Source organism: Alexandromys fortis, unplaced genomic scaffold, assembly GCF_014885135.2.
Source record: "Alexandromys fortis isolate MF-2015 unplaced genomic scaffold, M_Fortis_MF-2015_v1.1 scaffold_41, whole genome shotgun sequence".
Classification (NCBI taxonomy): domain Eukaryota; kingdom Metazoa; phylum Chordata; class Mammalia; order Rodentia; family Cricetidae; genus Alexandromys; species Alexandromys fortis.
The window spans coordinates 9,744,993-9,758,021 of record NW_026067923.1 but is presented as its reverse complement, the minus strand read 5'-3'; the positions used below and the strand labels follow the sequence as shown (position 1 = coordinate 9,758,021).

Below are 13,029 nucleotides of genomic sequence, written 5' to 3'. Positions count from 1 at the left end.
CCGATCATATGACAGGGGCATTTGTTCAACTATGTTCATAGCAGCATTATTTGTAATAGCCAGAACCTGGAAACAACCTAGATGTCCTTCAATGGAAGAATGGATGAAGAAAGTGTGGAATATATACACATTAGAATACTACTCAGCAGTAAAAAACAATGACTTCTCGAATTTTGCATGCAAATGGATGGAAATAGAACACACTATCCTGAGTGAGATAACCCAGACCCAAAAAGAAAGATCTATTCTTAACAAATATTTGAAAAATGAAATTTAAAAGCGACTCTAAGTCATCGCTCATATTTTTAAAAGAAAAAGGGCACAAATAAATATTTTAAAAATTATTGACTTCCAAATCAGAGAAAATGCTGTCAACTGTGTGTGTATGTTTATGCATGTTGTGTGCATGTGTCTGTGTGTGTGCTTGTGCCTATGGGGGGAGTCCGTGTTTCTCTGTGTGTATAACTGTCTGTGTGTATGTTTCTCTCTGTGTGTAGCAGTATGTGTTTGCATCTATGCTTCTGTTTCTGCATGTATCTGTATGTGCCTATAGGTGCTGTGTGTGTGCATATGTGTGCATATGTGTGCATTCCATTCAGAATAAAATGTAGGGCCTCTATAATGTCCTCCAGCACACAGCTGTATTTCTGTTTCACAGTGGAGGTCCCTTCCTCTTCTTGTTTGCCAGTCTCCCTTTCTTCTCTCTCTCTCTCTCTCTCTCTCTCTCTCTCTCTCTCTCTCTCTCTCTCTCTCTGTCTTCTCCCTTCTCCTCTCCTCCCTTCCTCCCTTCTTCCCTCCCTCCAGCTCTCTTTCTCTCCCCCTTTCTAAGTTATTTATTTAGTCCACATACCTTTAATTCAACATTTAGAAGGTAGGAGGATTTTAAGTTTGAGGTTAGCAAGGGCTGCAAAGTGAGTTCTGTCTCAAAATACGAAAAAGAAAAAAAAGATTCAAACAAGAATATCTTTACTTCTTGGCCTACCGTAGGAAGATAATATTTATTAGTTAGACTAATTTTGCAACAAACAAAATAACTTTATCTTACCCTGTGGCTTATTAGTTTTCAACAGCTGGATGTCATAGATATTTAGGTAGTGACTAATAAAGTGTTGTTAAGTACTTTCCAGTTGCTTAGTATGTGGGATGATTGCTCTAGTAAATAAAATGTTGGCAGAATTATGAAAATGATATTTTTCATCAATTTTCTGTGCAAGGAAATAAGTACTTATACTTTTTGCCCATTTCATATTCATAATCTAGTTAAGAAAACTGAGAGAAATATGTTGATTTAGGTTAAACTGAAAAACTTAAACCAACTCTCAGTAATTCTATTAGTGCTTTTCTTTGTGTTTGGGGAAATACACCTCCATTCTTTTTATTTATTAATTTTTATCATTATTTTATTTTATGTTTATGGTGTCTTGCCTGCATATATGTCCATATACAAGATGCTTGCCTGCTGTCTATAAATAAAGACCCAAAGAGAGCATCAGGACCCCTGGGAATGGACTTGGAAATGACTGTGAGTTATCACATACACGCTGATAATCAAACCTGGGCCCCCGGAAGAGGAGCCAGTGCTCTTAGCTGCTAAACCGTATCTCCAGAAGCTTTTTTTGTTTTCAATGTTTTATTACAAAACACACAAATAGAAGTACCTAGCTATGTTGAGATTATCAGGAAAATTATAGGATAAAAGGAAAGGATGAAGCATAAGGATGTAATTACAGATTACATAAATACAAGAGAATGAAGACATCAAAACAGTGTCCAAACATTTAGATGTTTTAAGTGTAGGAAACAGAGATGAGACAGCATCTCACTTCAATCAGCTGTCACTATAGTGCTGGGGACATTTCCTGGCTTACTGATAAGAAGCATGGTATATCTCTTGGTTTAGAAGTCAGGATCGAAATGTATAAATAATCTCAATGGGCGGTTCAATGGGTGAGAGTTAAGCTCTGGTGAGCATCAAGGAGCTGTGTCATGCTACTGCACAGTCGAATGACCGTAGGTGACAGAGCAGTGCGCGTGTCAGAAAGCTTGAAAGCATTCTGAGCTTTTTCGTCATAAAGAAATAATAAATTCCTCATATCTACTTAAATAAGTTTGATCACCTAGGTCTTAAATTTCATGAGGCGTATGCTATCTAGTAAATGGTGGCTTCCATTTCTCCATGACATCACTACTAGCCCCATAGGGATTGCTGGGTTCCAGTGCCAGGCGGGTTTTCTCTCTTATCAAGCAGGTCTTCAGTCAAATTATAGAACTGCGGCTACTGGAAAGGAATGTAGAAAGGAAGAGAACTATTCTTTCCTGGGAAGAGCCTCCCAACTATTGATATAATACTAAATTTTCAGTCCTTGGTGTATTATATACATACAAGGAACATTATAGGAACTGAAAGGTTATATTTACATATTAAATGAAAATAAATATATTAAAGCATTTGTTGTTGTTGTTGTTGTTGTTGTTTTGCTTTTCGAGACAGGAGTTCTCTGTAGGAGCCTGTCCTGGAACTAGCTCTTATAGACCAGGCTGGCCTCGAACTCACAGAGTTGACTTCACATGCCTGTTCTTGTTCCTTATCAGGACAACTATTGAAACTGGAAGTATAGTTAACCTGTTCGTGATCATAAGGTGCACACCATCATTCTGAATCTGATTCCCATGCTGTCATTTGCATTCATAATCCTCACAGGCTACAGATAGAAAAAGGAACCGATCTTAGTTTCTCTGTGGAGTTGCCAGGGAAACTCCTGGTGTTACACAAGGTCCCAAAACCCAATGCCTTAGAACCAGTGTGTAGCTACCCAGGATTTGGTGTTGATAGGTCAGGTCATCTGCTGGCCTTGCCTGGGTTTGTCAACCTAGAACATTCAGGGGCAAATCTCGTGGCAAGTCCTGGGTATGGACTTGGAATATTTGTGGTTTATTCTACTATCTATAAACTGAAAGGTAAGGAAAGACCTTGACGATACACAGTTTTACGGGAAATTACATGAAGCAATGATACAAACTGCAGATCAAAGAATTTATTTAAAGTGAGTTAACAAGTGTGGCAATCAAAGTTTTGAAGAAAATGGTACAAATCTTGTTTTTATCTACTCTTTCAGTTACAACTCTTTCTTAGGCCTCGAAAGTAGGGCTGTTACACAGTCCTACTATTCTTCCTTCCCAACCTAACTGGGATCAATTTTGATATTTTGAATGATTATTTAGTTTTTTCGTCTGCATATCTGAACATATAAGGTTCTAAACTGCTCTTAGCCTTTTGAACTCGAAGCATCATCTGGGAATCTCCTGCACACTTTTCTGTGCACACATCAACTCACATCTTATCCTGACAGCAGAGCAATGTGGTTACTTCAAATTTGTTTTAAGATGCATTCTGCATTAACATCACTATGCTAACTAATGTTTTATCCGCAAAATGCACTTATTACTACTATTTTCTAGAATTAAGGTGTACTCTTAACTTTTTATCTTGCTTCACCAAACCCTTCCCAAAGCGTCGCTCAATGTGATCTAACACATCTTCTCTTTTATGCTACTTTACTTTGTATTTTTTCTTCTTTTATGTCATTGAAAGCATCTTGGAGACCACTCTTCGGCAGCCTTTGTTGATTTCCTCCATTCTTAACTTGTCCACTTGTAGATATTTCCAACTGTGTGCTGCTACCCTCCTTCACTGTCATCATGAGAATTCCCCCCTTTCTCTTTCTTTTAGAGTTCACCCATTCCTGCTTCCAAGTATCTTCCAATTTTGGTTTATTTATTCATTGAGCTGGAGCCTATCCTTTAACAGCTTTCTCAGAAACGATGTTTATGAGGGAAACTCTCAAGGACTTTAAGTATTTCAATTGGATCTATGATTGATATAAAATTTTCAGGTAAAAGTAACTTTCTGTTGGAATTTTTAAAGACTGTTCTATCTTCTAGGACAGATATACTGCTAAGTCTGTTGTTAATTTGTTTTCTTGTTTTTGTCCCCTAAAGCTTTTACAATCATATCTTTACTGATGTTGTTTAAAAAATCTAAATAACAAAAGTTGAATTTTGCTAGATCTTATAACTGGACTCTTAAAATCTGGGAACCCATTAAGTTCTAATGTCTTCATTGATTTGGCACTGTGCTTCTGAGTTGGATTCATATTTAAATGAGGTGCTGACTCTCTTTGTCTCTCACTTTTTGGGTTATGAGCTTCTTTTTTCTCTACTTTGCTAAATCCACTACTGCTAAACACCGCAATTTATGTCTTCCTAGAGAAAAGCCTTTCCCAACACTTCCCCACCTTCAACTTATTTTTTAAAAGGAAAAATATTTTCCAACTGTAACATAATTGTAATGGGAACTTGGGAGAAATTTTATAAATATTTTATATACATATATATAATAAAAATTATATATATATTCTTGTGTTTTTAAAAACTATAACAAGATGACACCGTAATATCATGTTTGCTAGTTGCTGAGGATGAAGTTATTAATTTTAGCCTAATTTTTAATAATTTATTTTAGCATTATGTAGAAAAAACTTTTCCCTTGTGGTTTTCTTTAAGTTATTGAAGTAATTAGACTTAAATCAGCACTCCAATTTCCCATTTTTCATAACCGCTGTCATATTTCCTTCTATTTATTGAGTTAAAACATTTTCTTCGAGCCCAGTTTTAAATCTCCTTGCTGTTTACTCACACGAAAGCCATCTCCAACCTAATCATTTTATTCTGCACATTGCTCTTGATGCAGTCTTTCACAAACAATAAATGGTGAGTTTGTATCATTGTACTATATGCTTATGAAATAACCATTTCTTTTAAACATAGTTCCAAGGTCAGTAGAACATCCTCAGTGGAACTGGCGGACTAAACCACAAAGCCGTGATTTTGATGAATTGAACCACATCCTTCAAGAGAGCAAGAAGCTGGGGAAAGCCCTTGAGAATCTCTCTCGAAGTAAGTTCATTTTCTTGACAATAATTGAAATTCAGAGCCCATGTTAAAGTACAAACATCATCACGATTGGCAGTAATCCATTTCTGACATCCTCATTATCATTTTGTAAGGCCGAGGAATGCTAAGGGAGTGAGAGCTGAAAAGAGGTTTGACTGTGCCCATGGCTCAGATCTGTCCACAGGCTGCACAGTGGGCGGAAGCTATAGGACCTTTGGAGCAGCTGGACTCTGGTCCCCTTACATGGTTTCTGTTACATAGTTCAAACGCACGTTCAGCAGCCTCTTCTTCATTCTTCTGTTATAAAAAGCACTGTTTGGTGTCGTTCTTAGAAATAAGCATTTCTTTCTCCTCCATGAGTTTTGGATGTCTATACACCATTGCAGGTCAACAACTGGGTCAAATTCTTCTTAGAGTCCTCTCAGAGCCTAGCATGAAGACATGGTATTTACTTTTCCCCAGAAAACAGCATCTCTACTCTGAGGGCATGACCTGGAGATTTCACTGTGTCATCTATCTATAAGGTGAACACCACAGACAAATCACTTAACTTCCATGATATGTTTCTCTCTTATCCAAAGCAGCAAGAAGTTGCTGTGGCTCCCTGGGGAAGGGTGAGGCTATGAGATAATGTGTCCTTCAGGCGGCTTTTCGGTCACTATTACCACTATGGGATCAGAAAATCTGACAAGCATTTTACCGATGTAATTTGGTGACTGTGGACTGAATTTGCAGACACACATGTGTTATGTTTTAAGTAGCAAGTTTATGATATTACTATCTTAATCTGTGTAGGTATTTCTCCACTTCAAAAAGAAAAAGAAAAAGTCAGACATCTTCATAAGTCAGTTAAAAATCATGGATTCATCATAATTTTCTTTTGATGCAATCTAAGCCTAATAATTCTGAAATGAGTCTATATCTTTCAAAGTTTGTCATTGTCCCTTCGTACGCTTTTGGCAAAGTTTTAAATTATATATACCTATGTATATTGCATTGTTAGACAGTACATTTATACATACCTTTATGTGTTATACATTTACAAAAATATCATTTTCATTTAAAAGTAGAACTTTCAAGACTTTTATACAGTGAAGAAAGGTGAGAAACTAAGATGCCTTGCAATAAGATGTTAAACCCTGAGATAGGATTTACAAAATTCCTGCTTTGAGCTATATTTACTTTTGAAGCAGAAAACAACGAAGTGGTTTTCAGCTTATTGTTAAATTGAAAGGAGCCTGATCCCACTATTATGGCAAAGGCACACGCTAATATTTCTGAGTCTGATGAGTTGGGGAAGTGGTTGGGCTAAAACAGCTTCTTCATTCTTTACAAACATGAGCCAAGAAGATGAATGAAGAGCGAGCTTGATCCTTATTCATACCCATCAAACTGTGTCCTGTAAAACAGTGCAGCAGCCTAGCAAATACTCGCCTTGTTGTTTCCCCTAAAGCCTGGTCTGCCCCCAAAACTGTTATATATACTATATATAACAAAGTACCACATGCTGGTGCATTCTATACTCATAGAACATACTTCTCCAAGTAAAGAATGTTAAGTCCAAGATGAAGTGCTTAGCTGATCCTTTTTAGTGACATCCTTTTCTTGTCGCTTGTTTGGTTGAATTTTTGTTCATAGGCAGTGCCTTCTTTCCACTGTGGTGGAGGGCCAGGCAACCCTGGGGGTCTCTTTTGTGTGGGCACTAACACCATTAATAGCAGAGGAAACTGTTCTAGAATCATTTCCCAGGCTTCACCTAGTACTGCTGTAACAGTGGAGTTCAGGCTTTAACGTATGAATTTGAGATACACAGATATTTGCACTTGCACACAGGTGAAACTCCTGGGCAGAGTTGTGCTGTCTGAAGCCCATGGTGGGCTTCCTTAATCTGGGGAAGCAGGAAACACTGGGGCTCTCAGCAGGAGGGTAGAGGAGAGGCATCTCTATGATTTGCTGCATCTTACAGGTCACAGTGGAGCATTTCTCCAAAACTTCGTCTTCTTCCAAAGGGTGTGCCCGGTGAGGTCAGGTTCCCACAGGTTACTCTCTCATCTTATTTGTTCAAAGCCTATGAGATTGAGCTCTGATCAAGAGGCAAATATATCTTCCCACTTGGTAGCTCTACTCAGACTTGGGGGAAGGGGGGGAAGGACTGTTCAGGTGCGAATCTTGGGAACTGTTTTAGAATTCTGCCTGTCGCAGATACTTACCAGACAACAACATGCTCAGATATGTACAACACACCAGAAATGTAAGATCAGCCATACATGGAAGTTTCTATTTCCAATTGGGTACATTAAAGACTATTAAAATAATTACATGGAATTAAATTTAGTGAGACAGATACCCTAATGTATCAATTATCCAATTTTGGTAGGCTTCTTCTAAAATAATCATTGCAATCTATTATAGTCACATCTTATTTCTTAGTCTTCAAACTGTAGTGTGAATTTTAATTCCCAGCTCATCTCAGTCTGAACCAGGGCATTTCCAGTATTTGTTCTTTACATGAGGAGACGCATGGCTGCTGAACCAGGCTGCACAATCTAATGTTACACACACACACAGAGAGAGAGAGAGAGAGAGAGAGAGAGAGAGAGAGAGAGAGAGAGAGAGAGAGAGAGAGANGAGAGAGAGAGAGAGAGAGAGAGAGAGAGAGAGAGAGAGAGAGAGAGAGAGAAACATGCACACATACAGGGTGTCAAGCAGAGCAGCTAGCGCTCAGTGTCTCCATTGCGTCCTCTTCCTGTCACTCTTCACGGCACCAGTGACTCTTCCATTGCCAGTTGATTCCAGCTGCCCAAGAGATAGGCATGGTTTGTGGTCCTCGCCCAACCGAACTGCTTGCATTGTTGGGTGCTTTCTTTAGACTCACTGAGCTCTGTCTTCTGCAGAGCTGGTAGCCGCTTGATCTGCCCTGCCTACCGTCACGTCACTGCATGTAGGGTCTTACTTGGGAACTCTTTCTATCCTGTGATTCGTCCTTTGACCCACACTCACAATGTATTCATCGCTCCCAAACAGCTAGTGCAAATGTGTTTATTTCTCACCCAGACTTTCCCCAGGATTTCATGCAAATGTTTGGCTGGCATGGATCCCCACTTAGGGATACCACCGTAAAGTCAGCGTAAGTAAAGGGAAAGAACGTTCTCCCCGAGGTGGTATTTTAGCAAGCTGCCTTGGGTGGTGTTACTTTTACTAATCAAACCCTTCTACTATTCTCTCTCTCTGTCTCTGTCTCTCTCTCTNTCTCTCTCTCTCTCTCTCTCTCTCTCTCTCTCTCTCTCTCTCTCTCTCTCTCTCTCTCTCTCTCTCTGTGTCTCTCTCCTTCCCCACCATAACTAAATTACCAAATCTTGGTCCTTTTCCCTTTTAAATATATATTTCATCTGATTCATTTCTTTTTTCCTGTCAGGCTCTAGTAGCTTACACTCTTTTTTTTTTTTTTTGGTGGTTTTTTGAGACAGGGTTTCTCTGTAGCTTTGAAACATGTACTGGAACTAGCCCTTATAGACCAGGCTGACCTCGAACTCACAGAGATCCACCTGCCTGCCTCCCAAGTGCTGGGATTAAAGGCATGTGCCACTAGTGCCTGACGTAGTTTACACTCTTAATATCATGATTAGATGATTGGTTTAGCTAGTCAGCATGACCCATTTCATTACACTCCTGTATTGTACAAGGGCAACTAGAAACTGTTGTCCCTGCCTTGTTGATCTTATGAGTGACTCGGTTGCCTTATTCCTATGTTAAAAAAATCTTGTGGACAGACTTTCTGTAGGGTGACATGAGATAAATATAGTCTCATCTGGAGAATGGCTTAATGTGGTGTTCTAGAAACACAGATTCTATCCATTTTGTTATTTTTTTCCATCTTTAACAAAAGCCATTCAATGCTGTTGCAGAAGGAGGAGGTTCCTAGGGAACCCAGTTTCTATTGCCTGGGTGTGGGAGCCAAGGGGCACTCATCATGTTTATATGCATTCTACAAAAGCTGCAAGGGAGTCTGGACACCAGCGAGTATGTGGAACCAGGAGGAGTATGGCGATAATTCGGGAATGAGAGCTATCCTTCCGCACGCTCACAGTTTGTTTCTCCAGTAAGCCCACACTACAGCTGAAGTGACTCTCAAGTCCTGGCACTTGTTTCACACAGCTCCACTTAAATGCTCAGAGCAATAACTTTTAGGTCTGGCCTGACCATGTCGTCAGTGTTAGGTCTTACAGCTTTTAGATGTACCACCTCCCACTGATGTGCCTCTATTATGCCTTATGGCTTTCAGGTATATCACATCCCATTGATGTGCCTCCTGTCATTTAGTCTGCTCTCCTTGAAATCCTGTCGGGCATAGTTTCCTTTGCTAACAACCTGCCTTTCCTTGCTTCAGGTCAACCCTATCCTCCAAGATAAATCTGCTGCTCTGTCTGGCTCTAGACTGAATTTGGATTTAGGATTTTGAGACTCCATGACTGTACTTTCCTGCCATTATCTGTTTTTCCTTAATCTCTTCTTTGGACCCAGAGAATTTTAAGGATAGGGAAGTCATTCTAAGGACAGAACTCTCAGACTCCCAAGGACTTGAAAGTGATTAGCACTGCACACAGTCATGGTTTGCTGGATGAGTGTTCCAGCTGGCTCCATGACTTCCACATATATCATTTTTGGAATGTCTCTGTCTGCATGTCTGATCTGCTTTTCTTTAATTCTGAGTCACCGATTAAGATGACATGGATTTGATTGAGCACAGGTTTGTTTGCTGGAAGCTTTTCCTGTGGCTATTACATGAACTGGAGGGCAATTCTCAAAAATAAGTAGGTGAAACTGTGAACAAACAAGGTAAAGTGAAAAGGCAGCCATTCCCTGCTCTGTGCATTTGGTTAAGTGCATTTTCTCAGTGAACTCCTACGCCCAGAGCAGCCAGGCTCCTAGCAGTTTATGAATTTGTTCCTCGTCTACATCTGGCAGTTTCCCTGGAAGAAGTAGTGGTGGATGACTGTCTTCAGGCCATCCCGATATTGCCCTGTTCATCACAGCTCATGTGAAAAGACTGTGTGGAGCTTAGTCAGGGAAAGGTACTCAGCTGTTGGGAAACAGAAGGCAGACATCAGCGCACTGTGACTGATAGCAACAATCTGAACTCAGTCAAGACAAGAGGGAACAGAAAACTTTTGCGGTCAGTCAATCATGAGCAAACAAAAAGCAATCTTCTCTGGTCTAGCAGCCTGGGGAGTTAGAGAATAACAACCCACATGGCAGAAGCACAGAGCAAGAAAGGGACTGGGGGCCATGTAACCTCCTAAATACTTCGAGGAACCCATGTTCTCTACACCCTATCTTCTAAAGATTCCCCAAAGAGCTCCCATCAGTCCGGGATTCAGCACTCAGCCAAAGAGCATTTGGGGAATATTTTGCATTCACACCTTTCATCCTGTTTCTTTCCCTCCTGTGATAAATGTGTGTATTTGATAACATGAAATATAAAATGTAAATCATGATAAAACGTAGAGGCAGATTATGTAACAACCGGTGGCTCACATTATCACAAACAGACCTGTACTTCAAGTTTACACTGTAGTTTGGAAGCTGGTGTGAAAAAAAAACATAACTTTTACACCTTTTAGAATATGATGTAAGAGCTGTGAGGGTGTGGGGGACTTCTAACTTCATAACAGAGAATGCATCGTAGCTGTGTCTAGACAGTACAAAGACAAAGATGGGGCAACAACAGAGTGCGTCACCAGGATGGATGCTCTCAGATGTGAAGGCAGATGCTCGGGGTAGGAACTTAAGGAAGAGTGAGTTTTGAATTGTTGATGCACAAAAGGATCAGAAAAGATGAAAACAGGAAGTCTAGCTAGAGACAGCTATGGGAATAGACACACTCCAGAGCCTCTGAGAGCCACACTCCAACAGTCTCTGCTGCAGTCATCACTGGAGCAGTGTGGAAGACAGAACTGATGAACAGAGGGCAAGGGAACCTGAAATGAAGCAGTAGCCATAAGACAGGAGCGAAGAATGTAGAAGATAATGTATTTTATGTAAATTGAGAACTTCCTGTGACCAAGGCTTCCTGATTATAATGAAGGGTAGGAATAGGGACAAAAAATGTACACAGTTTGTTCTGTTTTAGGTTTTCTTCATAAGAAAGGCAATTTATTCCTCCATTGTCGGAGCCCGTGTGGGTCCAACACAGATTCCCTAACTGGACTGGAATGGAGTCGCGAGGAATAATCAGACATAGCTTACACGGTCATCATGGGAGGGCAAGATCTCTCTCCCAAGATCTCTCATTTATTCTCCAAACAGCTTATATATCCTCACATCAATAGAGCGGGAACACATTAGGCTATCTCCTAGGCAAGCAGGTGCATGGGCTTTGGTCACATCCGCATGCTAGCAGTCAGGTAGACCATGAATTAGCATCTCTATAAGACATTCTCCAATTTACAAAGGAAGGAAGCACCAAACATCCTGACCAGTTTCAGTCAACACCTCTCCTCAGGAGATCTACATTTCTAACAAGTACATCCTTGCTTTTGTTAGGCAGAGACAGCTCAGACTGGGCCTATGGCTTTTGTGCCATACAGAAATATGGGCCTACACTCCCTGTGTCCCAAATAAGAGTTCAGGAGAGTTTGAGGGTAAGCTAGCATTATATTTCAAACTCTACTCCCAGATACAGTGAGACTATAGGCAGAGTCAGTCACGGTCCCGTTTCCAGAAACCAAGGGCACATTTCAGGTGGCAATTTTGGGTGAAGGTGAAGTTACAAGTAATGGGATGGGAGTTACAGATGCATATATAAAACAGCTCACAGGGAATGCACACACATACTTGAGAACTGTGCAGTAAAAGGATCTGATGGAGGCAAAAGAAAATTAACCCTTAGAGATGTTGAATGAAACCCAGAATGTATTTATGGAATCAAGGAGGAAAGGATTCAGTGTTAGATAAAGTCTGTAAGAAAAAGATAGATATCCCCATGTTGTATGTACAGTGGGCTCCGCACTGTGCCTCCAATGCGCATGGCGGTGGCTTTCTCACTAGTGGGGAGTTGGGAGCTACATAATCTCTCTGTGTGCTTTTATCTGAATATAGGATGAGAGGCATCCATCCCCATTCTCATTAGCTGTCTGGGAGTGAGGTTTCTCGTTTTCTACTCTGGGTTATTTCCTCTTTCAGAGGTCACCTGATAACAGAACTTCCAGGAGGTGGGGTCTGCTGCAGCTCACAGTTTGGAGTGTTCAGTCTGTTGTTGCTAGGGTCCATGCACTTGTAGAACGTCATGACGGTGGGAATGTGTGATAGAGAACAGCTTTCATTTCAAGACTCACAGCAGCAGAGAGCAAGGAAGGAACTGGGACCCACATAACCTTCAAAGGTGCCTCCTAGTGACAATAGCTCTAGACTCCGCCTTCTAGACATTTTACCACTTCTCTAAAGAGTTCCCTCCAGTCCAGGATTCAGCACTCAGCCTATGAGTCTTTGGGAGACGTTTTGTATTCAAACTATAACATTCATTCTGGTTTTCTCCTCCTGTGAGAAACATATGTGCATTTGATAGCATGAAATACAGAAACTCTATCTTTACAATAGAAAAGTACTTGGTTTCATTAGGTAATCATGAGGGACAATGCTAATTTTCCAAACGTAGTTATAAGAGAAGAGTAAGAACAGAAGTGAGCATGTAGTAGATGGAAGGGTGGGTAGAAGACGGGGAGAGGATTAAGTCATGTGCCTTCCTATAAAAAGTATTCATGGAAAGAGAGAGTGCTAGTCATGATGATGCTTGCTTATAACCCCAGCATTTAGAAGATGAAGGTAGGAGGCTTAGAAGGTCAAGGTCAACTTTAGTTTTTATTGATTTTGACGCCAGTCTCCTGAGCTACATGACACCCTGATTTTCTTTGTTTGTTTTGTTTAAAAAGTGAAGATCTGAGAGATGATAGTAGTTAGTAGAACATAATGGGTATTTTTTGAAGTCCAGGTCCACTTCAGTTTAGGTTCAGTTTAGGGTGTGTGTGTGTGTGTGTGTGTGTGTGTGTGTGTGTGTGAGAGAGAGAGAGAGAGAGAGAG

General features: G+C 40.4%; 1 protein-coding gene across 1 annotated transcript in view; it reads left to right on the top strand.

Annotated features, from left to right (window-relative positions):
* The window catches only part of CUNH8orf34 (chromosome unknown C8orf34 homolog), a 365,453-nt gene that overhangs the window by 98,439 nt on the left and 253,985 nt on the right, over positions 1–13,029 (top strand). Inside the window, exon 4 of the mRNA XM_050142135.1 lies at positions 4,828–4,956. Within this exon, the coding sequence (XP_049998092.1) occupies positions 4,828–4,956 (129 nt within the window). The remainder of the gene's footprint in view (positions 1–4,827; positions 4,957–13,029) is intronic.